The 23,533-nt window shown below is 44.9% G+C and overlaps 1 protein-coding gene across 1 annotated transcript; it reads right to left on the bottom strand.

Moving 5' to 3' along the window:
• Nucleotides 1–1,739: 1,739 nt before the first annotated feature.
• LOC147612877 (uncharacterized) lies at nucleotides 1,740–15,828 on the bottom strand. Its single transcript, XM_086782144.1, has 6 exons — nucleotides 15,275–15,828; nucleotides 13,318–14,346; nucleotides 13,006–13,185; nucleotides 12,764–12,921; nucleotides 2,306–2,416; nucleotides 1,740–2,234 (listed from the first exon to the last, which is right to left on the bottom strand). Exons 1-6 carry the CDS (start codon nucleotides 15,425–15,427, stop codon nucleotides 2,165–2,167), a joined length of 1,701 nt encoding a protein of 566 aa, XP_086638270.1. The 5' UTR covers nucleotides 15,428–15,828; the 3' UTR covers nucleotides 1,740–2,164.
• Between the last annotated feature and the right edge of the window lie 7,705 nt (nucleotides 15,829–23,533).

Below are 23,533 nucleotides of genomic sequence, written 5' to 3'. Positions count from 1 at the left end.
TTATCTGTTGTAAGCTGGCGCAAAGTTGAGAAAATGCATGATTTGAGATGGCTATGGAGTGTGTGTGAGTTGCAAGAGAGAGCTTGGGTGGATAAAAGATGAAAGAAACCATCATTAGAACATGATATCAACACTAATAGAAGTGATTAAGATATGAGTCAAAACTAATCAATACATCAAGTTTTTTTGCACTATGAGAATGAGCTTGATACATACATATGTAGCTCTCATAGAGCTTTCATCCACATGTTCTATGCACAGTTGTGCCATCCATGTGTTCATAAATGCTCACATGCCATGTGCACCCTTACACCTTCCCTGTGCCTACTTTTTCCGCATGGCATGTGACATGTGAATACCTAGGTAGCATGGTTTCTAGTTGAAGCCATCCTCTGTGAACCTAAGGAAATGATCTCCGTAGAATTGCACCTTCGGTGGGAGCTCCAAAGGTGCAATCCATGGGATGTGTATGTAGAGGTTATGAATGTTGAACTGTATAGTCCAGTTGATGTCCTCATGGGAGATCTGGAGAAAACGGGATTCCAAGATGTATTGAACGGAGGGGAGGTGGTCCATTTGGAGCCCATATCTTGGGAACCACGTTGAAACTCAAGCATACCATGCTCTAGTGCCTCAAGTAGAGCTCTCATGAGGACTCCAAGGCAAGCATCGGGTCAGTGAGGGCTCATCATGCTAAACCTGGGGTATCTGTGAGCGCTCATCGTGCTGATGCGGTGGAGGCAACTGGATATCTGAAAAAGTGTCCACCTACAGCAACTCTACCTAAATGATCGCATGTAGGGTGGATGGTCTGTTACGAAATCATGCGAGAGAACATGACCTCTCTTATGACATCCCTCTTGGGGCTCTTACCCATCATGTGAGACTCATACGAAGTAATGATGCTCCAAATCATGTCGGATGGAGCTCCATTCTCATGTAGGTGTTGTAGTCGTCGGGCCGAGGAACAATATCAAAAGCTTTGCAAAAGTCCACAAAGCAACAATAGATCCTCCGACGGCATGCTCTACCTTCCTCGATGATGGCTCTAAAGGTGAAGATACGGTCAAACATAAACTAGCTCCTCCAAAAGCATGCCTATCTCAGGGCCCTACATACCCGTCTCTCTGCAAAGGAACTGAGCTCTATCTCTAGCACCGATTCATATAGCTTGGCCAATGTGTGGCCAATCATGATCGTCCCGTAGTTATTGCAATCCAATTGATCTCCGGCTTTGAGGATCTGGGTGATGGTGTTAGTGGACTAGGAAGGTGGGAATCCCTCACACATGGTTCTATTGAACTTGTAGGATAGTAAGGGTGCAGCGTGCCATCGGCAATGAGTCCCTCGTGATCTAGTGCTCACCCACTACATAGTCTACGAATGGTCGTGAGTCCCATGCCCCATGGGACATGATGCCACAAGGGGACTTGTCAATGATGATGCCACAAGGAAACTTGGCAATGAAGCGAGATGTGCATATGGAGGAGGTGGTGGCTTATGTGTGAAGGATGGTGGCGAGCAGGGATGTAAGGGTGGCAAGGGGGACAAGAGGATCCACATCTTGGAGGTGGCGATAAATGTGGTCTGAGTAAACACCATCAAGCTCGTGATCAAAATTGATCTGGGTGTAGTGGATGCCTACCTTGTGAGTGTACTAACAAATAACACTTACAGCTGGAACACTAAATGTATAATCCATGTTCTAATGATAATCCAAATATACACGAGAACCCACATGCAGACAACTTGATAAAAAATTTCTTTTTCCTGCAGCCCATGACAGAAATTCTCATGGTATTTTACACATTTGTTGTATTTCTCAGTATCTTTTGTTGTATCAACCAAAACGTGGTACTCAAATTGAGAGCTGGGCATGTACCATTTCTTGACCCAACCAAGTACAAGTTAGTAGTGAGCCTTCCTCATGAGACTCAAATGTAGCTGCTTGTTCAATAAAGATATAAAAATGTAACTGATGCAGCAACTGTTTCGTACCACTGTACAAGAGCTTTATTACACGTATAGAACCAAATAAGAACCAGGTTAGGCCCCTGGTCTTACCAGTCAGGTATTGATCAGCAGGAAGTCCAAAACACCATAGGAACAAGAAGATACAAGAATCACTCTGACAAGCAATCCTAAGCCCATGCAAAGTGTCATTCTAGGCAGCTGGAGCTTGAGAGTTCCCAACAGTTGCATCACACACATTCCCTCGGCATAAAGGGCACACTCTGTAAAGCAAACAAGCAGAATAATATGGTTCAGTACCAAAAAACAAGATAGCACTAAAACGGTTCAGTACCTGTGAACTTCTTTCAACCACTTGTCCACACACGACATGTGGAACTCATGGTAGCATGGCAAGGTTCGAACACTGTCTCCCTCTCCATACTCTATAAGGCAGATGTAACACCTGTTTGGAAAAGGCAAGACTGACCCCATAAGCAATAAGCAAATATAAAAATTAAAAATATTCTTTGAATTGCAAATATTGGCTGCAATTTATATCATCTACCACTCCACTCCTAGCATGTTGACCCCTCAGTTTGTCCATAGCAAAATCAAGTTTTATAACTCCTAAATGAGTTATTAAAACTCTAAATGAGTTCTTAAGGCAAGTTAGTTGAATGCACGTACTTGTGACGGAAAGTTCCAATATTCTCAAAGTGTCCCCAAAAAGGTCCCCCCAAAAATTCAGTTTGGGGTTGAACCTGGCAGCCTAATGGACTGCAATATGTGTGTTTGGGGGCAGCCATGCTGCTGACGGAAAGACCAAATAAGGGATAATTGGACATGTCAGCCTGCTCTGCCCAGCATTTACGAAAGGAGTTCTCCTCATGGGCTATCAACATGCCCAGCCCCTGGCTCCACCGTACTGATATGTCCCCAATTCACCGTACCGATCTTGTCCTCTTGCTTTTAAGTGGTACCCCCTTTGGGCACCCACTTAGGGGCCAAGGTGGGGAGCCCCACTTAAGTGAGTGTGGGGGAGTGGGCATGGTCACCTACCCACACTCCTTGCAAACGTAGTGTAACTCCACTCTAATTTTTATAAAAAAAAGGCTCCCTCCTTCAAGCGTAGAGATCACCGCTTCCACCTTCTTACCTGAGAACCGGCGAACATCTCTTTAGGCTGCGCACGTATACGGATTCTGTGCGCCTTCATCACCCTGTGCTTCATTGCGTGCTGCCGGTTGAGCCAAATCAAAGGCGGCTGTTTATGCTACTGCAGGCTGCGCATGAACAACTACAGGCGGCTGCTTACTCCACGCTACCTTCTCCTGCAGGCTGCTCTTCCTACGCAAAGGCGGCTGCCATATTTTACTGTATGGCTGCGCTTACTTTACCAGGCGGTTGCTGAATCATCCACGCTGCTCCTCTGCAGGCGATTGGCCGCCACTCCACAGGCTGCGAATACCCACATAGGCTGCAGCCAGGCACCTGTGTACAGCAGCCAGGCACCCCTTTTCTCACGGGCGGCTAAACCCTTTATCTGGCGGCTGTTTACACACAGGCTGCGTTGCCTTGTTCTTTTGCAAGCGAACGTGGGCCATCTTCAGCAGCATGCAATAACAGCCAGTTGTGTGACCTTCACCAGTAGACCGTGGGTATACTTCTTTAATACGCTGCACTCGGCAGCCGGGCTGTTGTTCCACCACCAGCAGGCCTCGCTCCAGCTACTCAGGCGGCAGCTCCATCTTCTTTTTGGTAAAAGGTTGCACTTCCTTTCCGAAGGCCGTGTTTTCTTTCTTCAAGTGGCTTCATCTCGGTGTCTCTCTCATGTAACTGTACACATGGGTATTGGACTTCCTCAGCCATCCACAAGTAAGTGAATTTCAGATTTAAGTAAAGTATTTTGTGTTTAAATCTGATAAGAGATTCTCGACTCCCTACACGGCCAACACCCGTTCGGTGCCGGGTTGTCCAAGCTCTATTGGAGAACCTCGGTCCAAAGGTGCTGAGATCGGGAGAGCCAGGCGTTAGTACGAGAGCGCCTGTTTGTGCGTGGTCTCGGAGCACCAGTGTGGCGCTCTCCGCGGAGTCCAGTGAAAGCACAGGACCGTAGAGACTGGACCACACTAGTGGTCATTCTGCTTCGAGCATCTACATCGAATTTCGATTTCAAGCCTATTTGTTTGGTACTGTTTTCATATGTACATGGACATTATCTGGTTCTTGGAACCCATGGAGCATTGTATTCATTAAATACTCCCAATAAATATATCATATATTGAGGGGGGAGTCGGCCCGTTCCGGCCCCAGTGCTGGTGTCCATCTTTCCATTTCATTTCATTTCAAATTCAAGTTGTATTAAGTTGTCCATTTCAAATTTGTGGTTTTAAAGTTGTGCTATTAAGCGTGTGGGTGTCCAACGGAGTCTTCCCACTTGACGGGATCGATTTCAAGGAGGTCCTCACCGAGAAATCTAGCTCGGGCCCTCGCCTCCCAAAAGGTGAAAATGTTGTCAAGAATACTGCGCTCCTTGACAAATCCTGTCTGGGTAGCATGAATCAGCTCACCAAGGAAGGGCTGAATCCTCAAGCTTGTAGACAGTATTGAGGATCGTAATAGGTCTCCAATGCCGAATATCATCTGACACTCCCTCCCCCTTGGAGATAAGAAAGATCAAGCCCTCTGAAAAGCTCTGTGGCATCACCCCAGTGTCCAAAACATACTGAAAGCCCCTACGGAGGCCTGGCCCCAAAAGGTCCCAATAGCGCATAAAAAAGGCAGGCGTCAATCCGTCCTCCCTAGGGCAACTATGGCGCGGCAAGACCCTCAAAGCCTCAACAAGCTCATCCTCTGAAAGAGGCTCACCCAGAACTGTGCGCATACAATCTGTGACCCTCCTCTACACATGGGCCCACACAGTCTGTCTGCAAGCATCACGTGCCTCCGTGGCTGGCTCCGCTGAAAGCAGGTCTCTATAGAACTCAGTGGCAATGGCTCTGATCTCCCCGGGCTCAGTGGCTAACGATCCATCCTGCCTCCTGAGCTGGCGTACTCCTGCTCGAGCATGGCGAGGTCCAATAATCTCAAAGAACTCCCCAGTCACTCTATCACCAAGCTGCGTCCACTAAGAGGCCTGGCAATGATAGTAGAACTCGTGTCTCTGCTCCTCTGCCTCTCTAACCTCCTGGCGTGCCTGGCTCAGCTGGGACGCCACCCACTCACATGTAGGCTGTTGCTCCTGAAGGCGCTGGAGCGAAGCAAGGCTACGTCTCAAGCGACGCTCCCGCGTGTCTCTCCCAACCGTGTCAAGGCTACAGCGTGCAAAAAAGAGCTGAGCTCGATGAGTCCCTGGGCACACTGGCCTGCTGCATCCAGGTCAGAGCTCTGGCTATTATGCCATATCCTCTCAATGTCCTCAGAAAGACTGGGATCTGTAAGTATCCTCTCTGGGATCCTCAACTGCAAGCTGGTCTCCCGTGTCCTCTCCTCAATTGTCAAATAACTGGCGCATGGTCTGAAAAAGAGGTGCCAGCGAGAATGCCAACGGAGCCCCCCACGCTCCCCGAGCCTGTCGCCCACATAGAAGCGATCAATCCATGATAGATTAGTCCCTCCCTGCCGGCGATCCGACCGAGAAAAACTAAGACTGTCCTAAGAGCGGGAGAAAGCCTCATGCTGCCATGCATCAATGATCCGCAATGTCATGCAAAATCGCTCCCAAGCTGCAAGCTCCGTGCCGTGCACTGTAACATGACTGCCTCCCACACTATCGGCCGGGTCCTCAAGCATGTTGAAGTCTCCCCCGACACACCAATGTGCGGCCTCGGGCAATGCATCCGTAACAAGGGTCCAGAACTCTGCTCTGGCACTAGCATGGTTGGGCGCATAGACATTGAGCACGCCAAAGAGCTCATCATGCATCCTCAGAATAACATACTGTGCTCTACCAGGCACAATGACCCTGCGATCCACAATGGCCTGCCGCCATACATCCGCAATGACCATACATACTCCTCCCTGCCCACCCAAGGGGCCAAACCCTGCAGACCAAAATGTGTCCCATCTACCAGGCATCACTGAACCGTATCTCCGAATCCTGCTGTCACTCAAATGGTGCTCCTGCATCATCAGAATATCAATACTGCCCCCAACCAGGCATCTCTGAAGCTCCTGCCTCAAGCAACCACGATAACGTACATAGTGTGCGCCGCCAAGGCCCTATACATTCCATGAGATGATCCTCATGGATGACCTGCTGAGGTGGAGGCTGTCTCAGCCATACGGCGGGCCTTCGCAAGCGGCTTGGATGGAGAATAGTCCCCATCCGAGCGGCTACGCATCTGCCCACCCGGTGTGCTGCAAGAATCTCGGATCAGGCGCGCCAGTGGCTGTGTCCCATGGCGACTGCCTCCCGCTCAGAGAGAGCAACCTCGTGTATGCATACATAGCCAGGGTCGCGTGCTAGGTCTGCCACTATGCGAACCACCAAATGTCGAATCCCGGAGGCATCCACTCCCAGTATCAAAGAAATGAGCCAACTCCCAGAGTCGGCCTATCACGTCTGTCATCTCCAGATCGCTCACATGGTGAAAAACTCAACTGCCTGAGTCTTCAAAATGCTAAGAGCGAGATCCAGAGTCCACTCCCGGTCGCTAGGGCCACAGAGAGGGAAGGAGAAGGCCACCGCTGAATCAAGTGCCTCCTCCCCTCGGGCCGGAGGTATCACTACATGAACTCTGATGGGTGCTGGCGCATGGGGGCCCTCCGCTCCAAAAAACCGTGTGAAGGAGTAGTCAAAAGCCTCCGAGCGTTGTCTAGTGTCGAGACTACTCAGCCGACTGCGGATAGAGGATATCTGTGAAGCCCGAATCGGCATGGTAGGTCTCCTCTGCGGTGCTCGAGCAAGGTCGGTGCTCAGTGCCCGCCGGACTGCAGGTGAGCGCCAGGGTACTGCCAAGGCCTCCCGAGGAGCTGATGCGAGCGGAGAGGGAGGAGGGGGGGGAGAGGGGGGTGGAGAAGGAGCCGCTGACAAAACGGGAGCGGGAACGGGAGGAGGCGAAGGTGGAAGCGAGGTGGGAGGGGGGGACGAGGGAGGGGGGGGTGGGGATGGGGATGGGGGCGAAAGAGGGGGTGCTGGCATCTCCTGATCCTCAGTTTGCGCTGGGGTCTCCTCCTGGAGGAGAGCAAAGCAGTTCCTCACTGGAACCCAGTGATGCTGAGACTGTGGCTGATGCTGCATCGGTCTCTGGGCATGCTGCTGTGGCTGTCTCCCTCTACGGCGCCCCTGTCCAGGCTGCCACTCCAAGGTCTCTGTGGGCTAAGCAGGTGTCCCGGAGGCTGCCTGTCGAGCCGCATCTGTGGGCGGGCCATCGGGGGCCTGCTGTAGCGGTGAAGGTCGGGGTCTCCTGCGAGGGCAGGCCTTGGCCATGTGGCTAACCTGCTTGCATATAAAACACTGGTTTGGGAGCCCCGAAAACTCCACTCTCTGATCGATCCATCCCCCCCCCCTATCCTAGGTAGCTGAATGACCTTCGGAAGGGAGGAGATGTCAGGAACCAAAACTCTGACCGAAGGCAGGCCAGCTGCTCTAGCCACCACTAAAGCTGCTGTGGGGCCAGTCTCAAGCACCGAGCCCACCAATGCTCCTATCCTAGAAAGGAGCGGAAGGTACTCGCGGCGGCGGAGTCCAGGGAAGCCAACTGTGACATGGAATAGGCGCTCTCCCTGCTCGGCCGCCGCTGCTAGGTCGAAGCCGTGCTGCCAAGGTCTGAAGAATGCCCGAGCGCCCCTGATGTCAAGGGGACTCATGGCTAGGACCTGGGCCACGCTCTCGGCTGTCTCGAACTCAATCTGGTAGTGTCCACGGCCCACTAACGGAACGTCCAGGATCTTGCCCACATTTGCAAGAAGGCGGGCTTGGAGAAGATCCCGGATCTCCCCTCTGCTGGGGCGAGTGCCGACTATACGGCAGATGGTGGAATGTGCCTGGAGGCGTTCGTTCCACCTCTGCGGCGAGGCTCGCTTCCTCTTCTGGCGAAAGAGAAAGCCTGATGGGGGTATCCTCTGGGGCGGGCGAGGGGGCTGCGGAAGAGTCCCTCTGAGGTGGGGCGGGAGGAACCTCCATCAGTGTCTGAAGCTTAGTCGAAGGCGAAGTGAATGCGGAGTGTCCTGCAAGAACCGAGCTGCACAAAAGGCGGAGCGGGGAGGGGCGGGGCGGAGGGGGGAAGGCGGAAGACAGAGAAGCAGAGGGGGGCGGAATAAAAAACACAAATAGAGCGGGAGGGGCGTAAGGCAGAGGCGGCGAAAGGGGAGGGGGGGCGGAGGAAACGCGAAAAGGGGTGGGGGGGAGAGGGCGGAGGCAGGCGGAGGGGGCGGGTTGCTGAGGAAGGGGAAGAGCAGGGGGGGGCGTGAAGGAGACGGAGCAGGGGGCGGCGGGCGCAAAAGAGCAGGGGTGGGAGGCGCGAGAAGACCAGGCGGGGGGGGAGCAGACACGAGGGCGGAGAGGACGGGGTAGGCAAGGGGAGCAGTCGCGAGGGCGGGGAGGGGGGTGTGCGTGCAGGCGACAGCGCGAGCAGGGGGGAGCGAAAGCTTCAGCGAGCGCAAGTGCTGTCTTGGATTTTCATCCATTTCTGCAGCAGTACCTTCTTCTTCTGTCAGATTTGAGATGAGGTCTAGTCCACCCCCGTGGGTCCAAAAATTACTACGGGACTCTAGCATTTCTAATAGCCAATTGCATTCTCAAGCATCTGTTCCGTCTTCTGGACCTCGGAGATCTTCCCCGCTTGCTTCTTCGTAGCATACCGTGAATTATGCTCTTACGAGTACCTTACAAGAGATTGATGAGCCGAGACTCCCAAGGAGGCCCTTGCTTTGCCGCAGTGGCGCGACAAGCCATGGAAGCAAAGATATCTTCTATCGAGCAGAACAAAACTTGCGAGTTAGTTCCATGCCCATTACATCAGAAGGTCGTCGATGTCAAATGGATTTTCAAAGTCAAGTTTCATTCTAACAGTACTTTGGATAAGTACAAAGCTTGCCTAGTTGCTCGTGATTATGCTCAAAAATCTTGCGAGGATTTTGATGAGACGTTTGCACCTGCAGCCACGTATACCACCATTCGGATTGTTTTAGCCTTGGGTGCTCATTTTGAATGGCCTGTCTTTCAAATGGATATTAACTCTACCTTTTTGTACGGAGATTCAGAGGAGCAAGTATATGTTGAGCAACCTCCAAGATTTGAGATTCAGAGACAGATCATGTTTATTTATTGCAGAAGACAAACAAGCACCTCGTACTTGGTATCAAAAGATTAATGCCTTCTTGATTTCACTTGGCTTTGACAGAGCTTATCCAGATTCAAACCTTTATGTCTTTCTCTCTGATGGTGATATTGTATCATTGTGCTATATGTGGATGATCTCATCCTTACAAGATCTACTTCTCACTTGGTCACTCCTGTTCAGTCTCAACTTTCACAACAAATTGAGATGACTCATCTTGGATTACTTCATTACTTTCTTGGTCTTGAAGTATGGCAGCGCGATGATTGCATTTTTATTTCTCAGGAGAAGTATCTGTGCAAATTGCTTTCTCTTTATAGTTTTACAAATTGTACTCCGCTCTCTTCTCCCATGGATCCTAGTTCCAAGCTTTCAAAGGAAGATGATTCTCCTTTGGTTGAGTACCGGTAGTTGGTTGGTTCATTGCTCTACCTCAACAACACTCATCCAGATATCTCTTATGCCTTGAGTATTCTCAGTCAGTTCTCCTTTATAGCTCGATGGTCTCGCTGGCAAGCTGCTTTGCGGATTCTTCGGTATCTTCGTGGCACATCCAGTTATGGTATCACTTATTCCAACGGTTCTAATTTGGTGGGATTCACGGATGCTAATTGGGCTAGTTGTGTTGATTCTCGGGGATCTACTTCTGGATATTGTTTTCTGCTTGGATCTGGAATGGTCTTTTGGAAGTTTCACAAACACAGGACTGTTGCTACATCATCCACTAAGGTTGAGTATAAGTCCTACCTTCTCTCCATGACTGAAGCTTTGTGGATTCATCATATTCTCGAACATTTATGCTCTGCACAAGAACCTCCTATCACAATTTTCTTGGACTCCCAGAGTGCTATTGCTAAAGGCACAAAACCCGGTGATTTATAATTGATCCAAACATATCGGAGTACATTATCATTTTGTTTGAGACTACTTGGTCTTCTTCACTTGGTGTATTGTTCTACCAAGGACAACCTTGCAAACCTCTTCACCAAACCCCTCCCTCGTGCTTCTTTGGAGGTCTTACTTCAACGTACTGGCATTGGTCCGCCCATCTGGCCTGAAGAGGTGTTGGAAATATTGTTCATCCCGAGATGGACTCCTTGCATGCTTGTATCTGGCCCATTTATAAGGCCCTGCACTACATGTATTATTACTTCAATGTGCTGGCATTGGTCCGCCCATTTGGCCTGAAGAGAAGGTGTTGGAAATATTGTTCATCCCAAGATGGACTCCCTACATGCTTGTATCTGGCCCATTTATAAGGCCCTGCACTGCATATTTTCTCTGGTATTTTTTATTTTAGGGAACATTTTTTGGATTTTTGTCCAAGTCGACCTGTAGGATCTGACCGACCAGCTCTAGAGGACCTATATAATAGGTGCCTCAGTCCACTTCATTATTATTTCCATTTTCAGCCTTAACTTGTACGTACCAGCACTCACGAGCCCCCCTGGTGTTGTACCTTCAGTCATATTCAAGTTCTTGATCATCTGCAATCTATTGTCTACACATATATACTATTTTATTCTCTGTTTTCAGATTTACAGCAGTAGCACATAAATCTTACGATCAGCAGGAGAGATGCCCTTCGCATCATTGACGGTCTCCTTCACAGAGTCCCTCTTCGCCAGATTCTCCAGACAGTTCCCACTCGCCTTCACCGGCTCTACTAGTTTGTCGAGTTCTTCCTCCATGCCTCGAGAGGATTGAGCTCAATTATTGAAGCTTCTGAAGCCTCCCAGTTCAACGAGAAGATGGACAGAAAAGTCGCCACCAATTGCACCCGCGAGATGGCTGCCACGACGCCACGTTGGCAGCAATAGGTGGTTTAGATTTTTTTCAGCTCCATTTGGTGCGTACTAACTGTGTGACTGCAGAATGGTCACACTTACCATCATATTTACTAAAGTTCAGCTGAGCTCGTATGACGGTGGTTGATGGAGCCGATGATGAATGTTGATATTCCAATGCCACACGTTCTGCCCGGCGTCGGTCTTCAGCCTCCCTGTGTTTGGTTTCCTCTATCTGTCATGCCTCATCAAGTTCTGGTCTTCTTTGTTACTCCATGAGAAGAAGCATGTGCTGAAAATTTTGGGAACCTTTCTCTAGAAACTGCTCCTTAGGCTGATCTTTCTTTTCTTGTGCTTCTTTTGCTTGTTGTAGTTGTAGCCTGAGTAACCTGATTTGCTCCATTAACTCTTGGAGGAGTATATTTGCGCTTTGCGGAAGCATTTCTTCTTTTCTTGTCTTTGTGGACACATTCTTCTGCAGTGATGCCTTTTTTGAAGCTTCTTTCTTCTTCTCCGGACATGGTGAATAGCTATGTGGATTTTTCCTAACATCCTTTTACCCTGCACGGACTTGCTCTCACTTTAGGTAGTCAAGCTGGGCCACAACCAGAAGCTCGATACCAATATAACATGCAACTGGTCTGATTTTTGCATCTTGTTCTGACACCACTGCCAACGTGCAACAAGGTAAAAATCAACCTTCTAAATGTTCAATGCTCGAGTGAGTGATTCTTCTTTAAATACCTTTTCAGCAGGCTGATTCAACAAAGTAAAAATCAGCCTCCTGATTGTTCAATGCTCGATTGAGTGATTATCCTTGTTCTCAAAGGCCTTGAGTAGGTGAGCCGTGAAGACCTTAGCAGAGAAAAGGTAAGGTTAACTGCTGCCTCTCTCGTCTGTAAGTTGAAGAACAGCAACACTACACCTCTACTGCATGAAGCTCACATGTGTCCTCTTGCTTTGCCCGGTTTCACAAGCCCAGCTGCTACACAGTTCAGTTGGTCTTCATGATGAGGCCACACATGGCCCTAATTAAAATTATTCAAGGCTTCCCAAATCCTTGAAGCTTGGCTTCGATTTTGGACCAGCAGTATGAAATTTGCCAAAATGCAGATCCCTTAAAATCTAGTAAGGGTGTGACCTGGCTACTTGTCCATGGGTGCTGTGAATTTCTACCATAAGCTCTTTGGGTCAACTCTCACATCAAAAAAGCTTAATTCATCATGCTTCACCAACATCTACCCTAACCAACCACAAACTGTCCAAATTTCTAGTTAAGGGGAGCCAGCCAGCATAATCACACCTAGCCATATAGCTTTTCAAAAAGGCTACGTCTCCTCCCCCCTTTCTGAACGTGTTAAAGTTGTCCGGCAAGGATCCCCTTCACTCAAACTTAGTCCTTCCGTAAGGTGTAGTCCCCTTTTATACTTTCAACAAAACCATGTACTCTTGTGTTGCTTATGAGAAAAACCTTCTCTCTGGCAACCATAAAAAGGAAACAAATAATCTTCACTAGTACCTTGAAAACAAGCTTCAACTTTCTTTGAGTACATACAAATGTTCTTCTCTCATTCATTCATTTAGATTTAACTTTTTGTCTGTTACATGTTATGTCTGTATGATTTTCACATGGTAATTTTAGAGTGCATGTGGCATAAAGCACAAGCAGAATGAAGTACTTGCAAGGAAAACTCAACTGTGTGGTGCAATAGACTAACACCCATTGATAGAAACACTTACTCTGCACATTCATCAAGCACATTGTCTGCTTTCTCAGTTTTCTTGTATATCCGGACTGGAAATGAATCAACAACTACTTCTGGTGCAGGCAAAGAAACCAGAGAGAGAGACGTTGATCTTGAAAGAGCAACAGATTGACGGTGAATTTCATCCAGGACCTGGAAAAATCACAATAATTTCTTTAAAAATACTCAAAACACAATTGCCTGCCACATGTTATCATTCTGAAATTCCTCTTATACCTCAAACAAAGCTTCTGCAAGCATAACAATACGTGAAATGCTTGCTCTTGTGCTAGTTTCCTCTGTCATTAAAAAGGCTTCACAAGAGCAACGGCCATCTGGATGCCGACAAAATGCACAGTGCCTTGAATGCCCAGAACTACTTTCCATAGCATTGCTAACATGTTGAAGAGACCATACCTGTAGACATAAATGAGTAAAAATCCAACTTCAAAATGCAGCTATGTAGGCAAACTTTCTTTTCCCCATAATAAAACCGAGTGCAGCAAAATGTGAATTGTATGGAAGGTCTGCAATACACAGAAAAACTACCTGTGGCCTTGACCTCCATGTCCTCTCATCCACCTCTGAGCTCCTCCTTGCGGCAAAACCACGTTCCTCAACAAAGCTTCCCTCTTCACTGCTATTCCAATCAAAGAGTCCCCAGTTGTCATTCCAAGAGCCCAAGCCATCAATGTCCTCACTGGCTAACAAAAATGTGGGAGAAAAGCTCCGTCTTCGAGTGGTAGCTCTTGTCAATGCATCCCATAGCCGCCTTCTGTTATTGCGTCTAGCTTCTCTTCCCAAAGCTTCTCCCCTTGATAAGCTTGATGATTCATCAAGAGTTTGAGCGACAAGACCTAAAGCCTCAACATGAAGCACCCCAATATTTTCTGAGTGATGTGCATCAGAGAAGCCTTGCAAAGAATCACGGTCTGCTGATTCCTCACTTGCCAGGTTAGTAGCACCTTGTGAAGATCCAGGAGTTCCTTCCACAGCTCCAGGGTTTGGTAAACTTCCTAAATCTGAGACATCTCCACAAGCACCTTGGGCGCTTGAACTGCTTCCCAAACTGCCAGGGACATTGGTCTCATTATCTTCACAAACAACTTGCTCAGCCGATGTACTAAAGGAATTTGCACCAGATATACTGACTGCATCTGTGCTTGCCATAACTCGATTGGTATCAGTGGACGAGGAGAAATGTCTATGGGATCTTGAAATTCTATTTGCTTGACTTTCTGCTTGATGCAACTGCCCATTCCTACTCTGACTAAGAAGAGGATAGCTTGCACTTGGAGTTACAACACGAGAGCTATTTTCAGACCCCAGACTAGAAGCTCTTGATTTCCCAGACCCAAAAACAAATGAGTACTCTGAATTTTGTCGAGAACTCGTTGAGGTGTGACCGCTGCTGCTACTGCCACCAGATGTTTCATTGTCACGTTTTTCTCCCACGCTTCCATGTAGCCCACAAGGACCACAGCTTTCACCGGATACATGAGCTTCAATAGATTTCTTGGATGTATTCTGGCAAGACAGACTATCTCCAGATTGCATCCGTCTTTCTTGCACAAAGCTCTGCACATGCATCCAACATTTGGAGATCTCATCAAACTTAAAAGCATAAATTGCTCATTAACAGAATAATCATCTGAGCAAGTTAAATAAGGAGTCTCCTAAGATAGGAGTACTTGTTGTACATTGCTGCATGCAACTGAGAATGACAATTAATTCTATAAAGCTTCAGTTTCAATCCATGAACCACGCAATGACATGTTGCACAGGTTTACCACATGGTAACTTGAAATGACACAGAAATATTTCCTTCCAAGCCAACATGATAAGAGCCAAACTGAAAAGTTGGACATTAAGGCTGGTTACAGACAGAGCAGGTGCCCATCACTCCTGCGCCAGTGAGGAGACAGCTTTTGCTAGGATTGGTGCAACCTCCTTTACATGCCAAAAAAATGTTTAGAGCGAAAAAGCTAACTCATCATCCATGTAATGCTCATTAAGCAGCAATGTGATGGGCAGCCAACATCTCTTGGACATCGATGTGTAGGGGCATTTTCAACCAAACAATGCAAAGGTGCACTTTTTGAGTCAATCTCTGTCGCACCACGAGTTGTGTAAAGGTTGTGTCTCAGCTCAGTGCCCGGCTCATGCTGACTATATGCAGGTTTTTGGGTGGATCTGTGTAAAGTTTGTGCTTCAACTTGGTGCCCACCCTACTCGGGCTGATGGTCATGCAATGGGCGGTGCAAGCAGGTTCTCGACTGTCTCTAACAGGCATCAACTAGAAAATCAGAACCTGTGAGCTGCTGAAAACAACAGAGCAAGGTCCTCTGATTTGAGCACAAAGCATCTGCTGTAGCAATAATGCACAATTCGAAACCTTACAAGAAAATTCGGACCCCTGTAGGTACAGTGATCTTTCATGTATGAGGCAGATGCACTATGCAAGCCACAAGCAAAACAGCCACACTAAGCAAGAAAAGTGACTTGCCTCTGTTCTCCACGAAGAGGAGGCGGGTCCACAACTCATGGATCGAAGGAAGGGAACCAGGACGCCTTCGTTCTTCTTCTTCTTTCCAGGTGACCTCTTCGGGCTCTGCGCGCCATTAGCAGAAGCTGCAGGCCGACTACTGCTGGATCCCATCGCAAACGCAGAACAGAAAACCCTTGGTAGCTTAATCCACACTGTGCAGAACACGAAACCCTAGTCTCCACTGCCCCAACATTTGCTGTTTGATTGCATTCTCTACCAAAGAACTCTCTCAGAACGATGATCGGGTGAACGGAGGGAAATGGTAGGTGATAACCACGTAGCTGAGCTTCAGCTACTCAAGAACAGGGGACGACAGCGATACTCAAGAAGAGGGGACGACAGCGACCCGCCATGGCGTAGCTCGATGCCTTACGAGTAGAGAGGAAAGGGTCGACGGCTCGAGATAGCCAGGCTAGCCAGGCGGCCACTTTTCCTAAATGCACTGCCGACCTGGCATCGATTTTACGAATCTGCCACGTGTCGCTGCGGAATTGGTAGCTGCTATCCCATGCAAGTGGTATCATATGCCTTAAGACGTGTATCAAGCCGAATTTGAAGGTGTAAGGGGTGTGAATCCCCTATGGCCCACATTTTTGTGTGTTACCATGCCGGACATCTTTTCACGAGAAGTTGGCCATGAGTCATGACATTGCATTGCTAGCCCTCAACTCACTTCAGGTGGAGCTCCAATCACCTAATTTAGACAAATCACTCCTCACCACATCCGTCAAGGACGATGGTCACCGAAGGGGCAATCTCACAGCCATACAAACGGCATTGTTTTATATACTCGAAAGCGAAGTAGACTTTTACAAAATAGCAATCTCCATCATCCGGAATGCATTTTGTTCAAGCTAATTTGATTGTAGATCAGTGGTTCTATTTTTTTACTCCCCTCGTCATTGATGGCCAAGAAAGGATGACTCTCATCCTTTCCCTACTCCTTCAAGGATTGTGCTGATGTAGGACATGTTTACATCAATCCTTCTCAACATGGGAGGCACTTGTTGATTTAAACAAACTTTTTCTTCAATTTTCATTCTCCCATCCATTTGAGATAGATTTTCTAAAAGTTGAGCCACTCTGAGTTAAAGTGAGCCTACCTTTTCACGAATCTTAGTGAGCCGATTTAAGAAGCTGATGTGATTGTTTACTTGTTCTTTCAATCCCTCTTTTATGTTTTGTTATTGGCTCAACAAAGTGAGCTATAAGTAATGGCCATATAGACATCAATTAAAAAAAGAAGAGTCGTCGTCGGTAATTTTGGTGGGATTTTTGTTTCCATCGAAGTGATTTATCACTTGGCGTTACACTACCCTACAAAAAAATAACTCAGAGAATATCTTTCATGCTACCCAAAAAGAATGTGAATGGCCTCCTCTTGTTACACACCAGTCAAAGTTCAAGGTAGGTGCCCTTCATCGTCACATGCACTTACACCGTTGATATAACTAAGAGCTATTTACCACACAACAACCCATTGTATTTCCAATCAAGCTTGCACAATAATGGAAGTGGCTACCATGGGCTTGGACAAGAGGATGACAGACACATGAAGATGCATGAATTGTGTAACCATGTGAAAGGACAACAATGATTCCAATGGGGATACTTGCATCATTTGTGTTGTCATGATGGGCAAAAAAAACATGGTGTATTGGAACTTCCATATCATGGTATAATCATGACGTGTGTTGTCTAGAGTTTCACATTTCACAATGTCATGTGATACTTATCATATATAATAAAGGAGAAAACAAATCCACATATGATGCAAAAAAGAAAAAGATAACACATGAATGTGGGTGGAGGTGGCCCCTTCCTTGGTCATGGAACATAGAGCCATGCAATGTTTGATGTATCAATTCTTTGGAGGAAAGTCATGCTTACACCTAGTGCCACATGGGGGTATCACCTTTCCAAGTCTTTGCGAAAACAAGGCAATGGCCAAACCATAAGACAAACCCCACAAGTGAGATGTGGGATTTGTTTAGGTGAACACCTTGCACATTTTGTTAAGAGAATTATGTGTTGGAGAAGAGTTGTGATTCGTTAATGTCCATGAGAGCCAAAGTCCATGTGCTAGAGACGACAAAGGTTCTCTTCACGCTAATGTTTCCACACAATCACCGTGGATGAAGTGGAGAGCATCATGTGAGTTGCCTATGACATCCAATGTATGGTGTGACGAGACCACCTACATGGGACACACATAGATTATGTGAACACCCTCTTATGAGAGGTGTATCCTTCAAGAGATTTGGAATCCAAACCTCTCTTTTTGGGAATTGTGGGCTCTAACCACTAGGTTAATTCCGTGGGGATTATAAGTGTATCATGGAAATTTCATATAAATATGTAAAGTTAAATATGTACATAGTTACAACTATGTACAAATTTCATATAAATATAACTATGTAAAGTTAAAATTATAAGTAAAATTTCATATAAATATATGTACATAGTTGCAACTATGTACAAATTTCATATAAATATATGTACATAGTTGCGACTATGTAAAGTTAAAATTACAAGTAAAATTTCATATAAATATATGTACATAGTTGCAACTATGTAAAGTTAAAATTTCATATAAATATTACATAGTCACAACTATGTAAAGTTATAATTACAAATAGAGTTTCATGTCAATATGTACATAGTTACAATTATTGCTATGTCGTTTTCCCCCAAAGCCAATAATATATTGCTGTGTTGTTTTCCCCCGAAGCCAATAATATAAAGTTTGGTAGTTGATTAGATAAGTGGTCCTCGATCAAATATATACGATATATCTTGCTACTTATGCTCCCCCCCCCTTCCCCCCCATCCATTAAAATAAGAAATCGGCCTGCAAATTATATCAACACTTTCTTTAACAAAACTAATATACTTGATTTTAAATGCATTTAAACAATTCTAGAGTGGTGGTGGTAGTAGCAATGGAGCACAAGGTTGGATATAATTTAGCAGTTTACATGACCATGAACAAGACTAATTGTTGATTCTAAACTTGGTAACAAAGACATCAGGAAGAAGCACTTAAGAGCACAAGCGAAACAACATGGTTGTTGCGAGCTTAAGAGCACAAGCGAAACAACATTGTTACGAGCTTACTTTCATAGATGATACATTGCAACAAGATAGACATAAACCTTTAATGAAAAACCATTTAAAGTGTGGCATGATAGGTTATAGCTTATGGATGATAATCGTCCCAACAAGCATGGTGAGTAAAAAAAGTTAGCAATTTTAAATATTATATTTTAGGAAAAAATGTTAAATATTAAAAGAGAAAAAAATTGCTCCTCAAAAGAGCTAATGATTCAATGGAGTTTCATAGACTGTGGTAGATGGAAGCTACATCATAAGGGTGTTTTCTTTTCAAGTTGTCACATAGCCTTATAAGGATGCAAAACAACATATGTTTTTTTATAAAAGAAAAGCATGATGGCTTTGAATATACTAAAAAGCTATTAATAAGACCCAAAAAGGATTAGGGAAGACGCTTGACAACATATGCAAGGAACCTTTGTCCTTGAATCATTGTAAACCTGACAAATATCTTTCTTGAGTTCAGATGTCAATAGCTTCTTAACAACTACACTATTAGACCTCAAATAGGCAAAGCTTGGTAATCTGCTCATAGCTACATTATTGTGGCATAACCTGAGCTAGATAAAGCTTGGTAATCTACTCATATCTCCCTCTCCTTGTAGAGTCACAAAGGATCTAACTATGGGCCCATTATTTTTCTTGTTTTTATATTCAAACACTAATCTAGCTTGAGGTACAAAAATATGAGTGGCATAAATAATTTGTGGCAGATTTTAGTGTTTTCCTTGTGAATTTCTTGCTAGTTATTATTTTGCCATGAAATTTAATATTTTACCTCAAACTAGTATTTCCACGAGTTCGTGTCTCGCTAAAACAAAGTTTCAAAATTCTAGAAAACTCAATATTTTACTCTCTAGTACAATTTTCCACTTACATACTTTAAGCTTCATTTTCATATATATCATATGTCTTTCTACACTTTGTTTGCTTTGTAATTGACACTATTTATAAAATAGAAAGTTCAAAGAAGGAGATTCTCATACTAGGTTCAATTTTGTTGTATTGTTTTCCTATTGCTACTTTTTCTACTCTAGCTACTTCATGACAGCTAGATTCTTCTTTAACTCCCTATGCTAATTAATCTGAGCTATTCTAGTTTCTTCTCTTTTGTGAACGCCTTACAAACCTAACCTATTCTAGTTTCTTCTCCCCTTTAAACGCCTTATAAATGTTCTCAGAATGACAATACATTTGAGATTTTAACGAAGTCATGAGCTCTTAGCAACCCACTGTGAAGCTTAATCAATTGCAAATAGTCCTATATTGGTTGTTTAACTAAGTAGTAAGTTTCATGACAATGTCATAACCTTGAAAACTTCTTTCTTCCCACAAAACCATAACATGAGAACTCAAAGAGAAGCCTATAAAGATGAAATGTGAAAGCACACCTAGTGAATCCACAAACAAGAGAGCCAAGAATAATTATATAGACGGAAAGAAAATCTAAAAGTGTGGGGTGTAAAATGATGAGTAGACCCTTAGAAAAGTAGATAACTTAGCTTATGTGTAACTTTATTACATACAGTAAGGGCATTTGACCCATGACCTTTATCACTTTTAGTAGAGTATTCTCTCAAGTTTGCTAGGACATGCACCTTTAATTGAATATTAAGTCTCTGAAAGTAGCATTTACAATCTGGGTTTAGAAAACCCTTTAGATTCTTTTCTTGTTTGTTATAACTATAGTAGCAAGGCCAAATATGAAGGGGTACAAATGCCTATTATACTACTAACCCACATTTACACACACGTTGATAGGAAAACAAATTTGCCTTGTTGCAAGCAATTTATTCACACGCTATTTTTTAGCCCACTCCCTGGTGAAGTGGGGGGAGGTGTGAGCTCAAATTGAGCTCTTGTCTCGGCCGATAAAGCTCCACCAATAGGCTTTTGTTCCAACCCCTAGGAGAAAACATAATGTCAAGAAAAGAATGGCATGGTTGTTGCTTCTCATGATAACATCATGTTCATCCGCTCTCTAGTAGCTCTAACATCACACATGAGCTACTAGAGCTCATGAAGAAGGCCAATAGGGATGCCAATGAGGATCTTATTATGAAATGTACCAAGAAAATTGCAACACATTAGACACTTTTGTTAAATTTATATTTGTGACACTTTGAGCATATGAGAGAGAGAGAGAGAGAGAGAGAGAGAGAGAGAGAGAGAGAGAGATCCTCTTAGTACAAAAGGAGGTAGTTGGGTGATCACAGTTAAGGTAAGTAGAGGCAGCAAACGGGCGGCGGATTGAGGTGTGGCTAATAGAGGTGGTGGTAACATGCTGAGGTAGCTTGTCAACCCGAGACTATGAGGTCCCCACTTTTATTGGCCATGAGTGTTTGGCCAACATAATTGGGGCCCCACGCTAGAGTTAGTTTGACTTTAATTTTGCATTTAAGTCTCCCCCTCATCATTTTGTGCACAAGGCAAAACCCAAAGTGATGATTAGAGACCACCACCACAGATCTATACATTGCTTGATTGTAGAGGGGGATCCACCAATCACCAAAGCTTAGAGTAGTTGGTTTCTAAACTTGGTAGTCTTCCCCCCAAAAAAAATGGCTCCAAAAAAATAAAAAAATAAAAATTGAAGGGCCCTCCTTATTCACCACCCTACACATCACCTTTTCTAGCCTAACGTTGATGACCAAGTCTTCCTCATCATCTTCTTTTCTAGCCTAACGTTGATGACCAAGTCTTCCTCATCATCTTCTTTTCTACTTACAAAAACTACACCAACCATCTCCAACTCCTCCCAATGTTCATCTCTAATACGCAACATGGCTCTAGCATACAAAAAAAAAGAAGATAGGGCTAGCATTGTTCCTGTATTTTTGAGAGACAAAGGCCTTACTCCTGGGATTGAGAGAGAGATGATGATGATGATGATGATGTATTAGCGTCCTTGAGAGGCCAATGAGACATGACCTATAGGACCTAGCAAGAACATTACATGGTCTCCTCCGAGGGATCAGAGGGTTCAATTCCTATGAATTTTGTCATGGTTTCTTGTCTATGCTCAAATAAGAGACATAAAAAGGTACCTAGGATATGAGGGTTGCTATGGCTGACCTCAAGGAGTTGGGGTAGATTGGTATATTGGGTGATCAATATCGAAAAGCACACTCTAATGTCAGCATAGGCTGTGCATGTGAGGGTGAAGTGTTCCTCATCCTTAATTTCATGACCGTGACATAGTGTGCATACTCGATCTTGGTGCTCTTGTTTAGCACCCTAATCACCATCTTTTGCTAAAAGAGGAGTTTGCCTCACCACAATTCTATGGTGCACTTCGGCCTCATCTCTAGCTTCTTTAACACAAGCATGGATTCTCTCCAACACCCATCGAACTTCATGCATTGCTAATCGCCATTGTAGAAGGATCTTATATGGCATCTATGCATACCTACTCACTTAACTACTCAAAAGAAAGAGGAGAGAGAGGAGAAGGAGGAGAAGATGAGCTGATCATGGGCAAAGCATGCCCAAAGAGGAGAGAGAGGAGAAGGAGAAGAAGACAAGCTGATCATGGGCAAAGCATGCCTAAAGAGGAGAGAGAGGAGAAGGAGAAGAAGACAAGTTGATCATGGGCAAAGCATGCCTAAATGATAACATTAGCAATTCCACATAATATAGAAGAAGACAAGCTGATCATGGGCAAAGCATGCCTAAATGATAACATTAGCAATTCCACATAATATAGATTAGAGTTGCAAGAAAGAGAACATTATTTTATAGCATGAATGGGTGGTAATGATGATAATGATCCTATACAAACACTAGCTTTATTGCTGCAATGGAGGATAATGATGACAATGATCCTATAATACAAACACTAGCTTTATAGCATGAATGGGGATACTGATCCTATACAAACACTAGCTTTATTGCATGAATGGGGGATACATATCCTATACAAACACTAGCTTTGTTGTATGAATTGGTGATACAGATCCTATACAAACACTAGATTTATAGCATGAACGGAGGATAATGATCCTATACGAACACTAGCTTTATTGCATGAATGGAGGATAACGATGATAATGATCCTATACAAACATGAGAGATAATGATCATATACAAACATGAACGAGGGATAATGATCCTATCAAAACATGAGAGGTTGGCTTTCATACTTCATAAGCCTTTTCTCACCACTAAGCTACTTAAGAGTAAGTGACCTAAGGCACCAACACCAATTACATGGATTTTAAGTTGGGTTTCCTCGTGTTGTGACCTTGACATACATGACTCGGGTGCATCTTAAGAGTCCTTAGAACATAGAAATAACAAAGGATAGCAATATAATGAATACACTCTTTTCATCTCAATGCAGACAGTTGTTGTTGTTAGTGAAAGTGATGTACATACTTCCATTCTTATTGTCGACCATGTCTGGAGGATCAAGTTGATGAAGCTAACCGAGGGTAGTGGTGATGTGTGTTAATGAACCAAAAATGAAGAACATTCTACCATTCTTATTATCAATCATGTCCTTGGGATCAAGTCGATGAAGTTAACCGAGGTCGGTGGTGATGTTGTGTACTTACAGTTGAGATTATAAGACTTAAAGGGTCACTAGTCCATTGTCCCTTTTGTAGAGATGGGATGGGGATGTTCATGTGATCATAAGATGTTAGTGGGTTACCAAGGAGAGGTTCATATAGTTCATAGAAAGGAGAGGGGCTTCAGAGAGTTTGAATGATGATAGTACCCCATTATTTTAAATTTGCTTTTTGATGTATTTATATCTTAATCAGAGGAATTTTAGTACCATGGATTATCATATTAAACCAAACATGGTTTTGCCACCCGCCCTATCATAAGAGGCTTTGCTATGTTACTCACTTTGTATGTTCCATGAGCTATCAAATAAAGAAAGTCAAAGGACTTTGATATTGGGATTTTGGAGTTGATGTGAATATCCCTTATTAAGGTCTAGGTCAAAAGGTGAGACTTGATGCCTATAAAAGCATGTACTTATTAGAATAAGAATATCATTGGAGCTGTGCAACATCAATCTCTCTCTCTCTCTCTCTCTCTCTCTCTCTCTCTCTCTCTCTCTCTCTCTCTCTCTCTCTCTCCATTATCATGGAT

This window comes from Cibotium barometz, chromosome 44 (genome assembly GCF_041138505.1).
Source record: "Cibotium barometz isolate CiBa-2024 chromosome 44, ASM4113850v1, whole genome shotgun sequence".
In the NCBI taxonomy this organism is placed as follows: domain Eukaryota; kingdom Viridiplantae; phylum Streptophyta; class Polypodiopsida; order Cyatheales; family Cibotiaceae; genus Cibotium; species Cibotium barometz.
Note: the sequence above shows the minus strand (reverse complement) of the source record. Positions and strands in the feature narration are given on the sequence as shown.

What these genes read in the sequence shown, in the direction of transcription:
- LOC147612877 (XM_086782144.1), bottom strand. Translation starts at nt 15,427, where the DNA reads ATGGGATCCAGCAGTAGTCGGCCTGCAGCTTCTGCTAATGGCGCGCAG. An exon ending in CATGGAGGTCAAGGCCACAG is followed by an intron (nt 13,186 to 13,317) that starts GTAGTTTTTCTG and finishes TTATGTCTACAG; the next exon opens with GTATGGTCTCTTCAACATGT. An exon ending in TTGCAGAAGCTTTGTTTGAG is followed by an intron (nt 12,922 to 13,005) that starts GTATAAGAGGAA and finishes TGATTTTTCCAG; the next exon opens with GTCCTGGATGAAATTCACCG.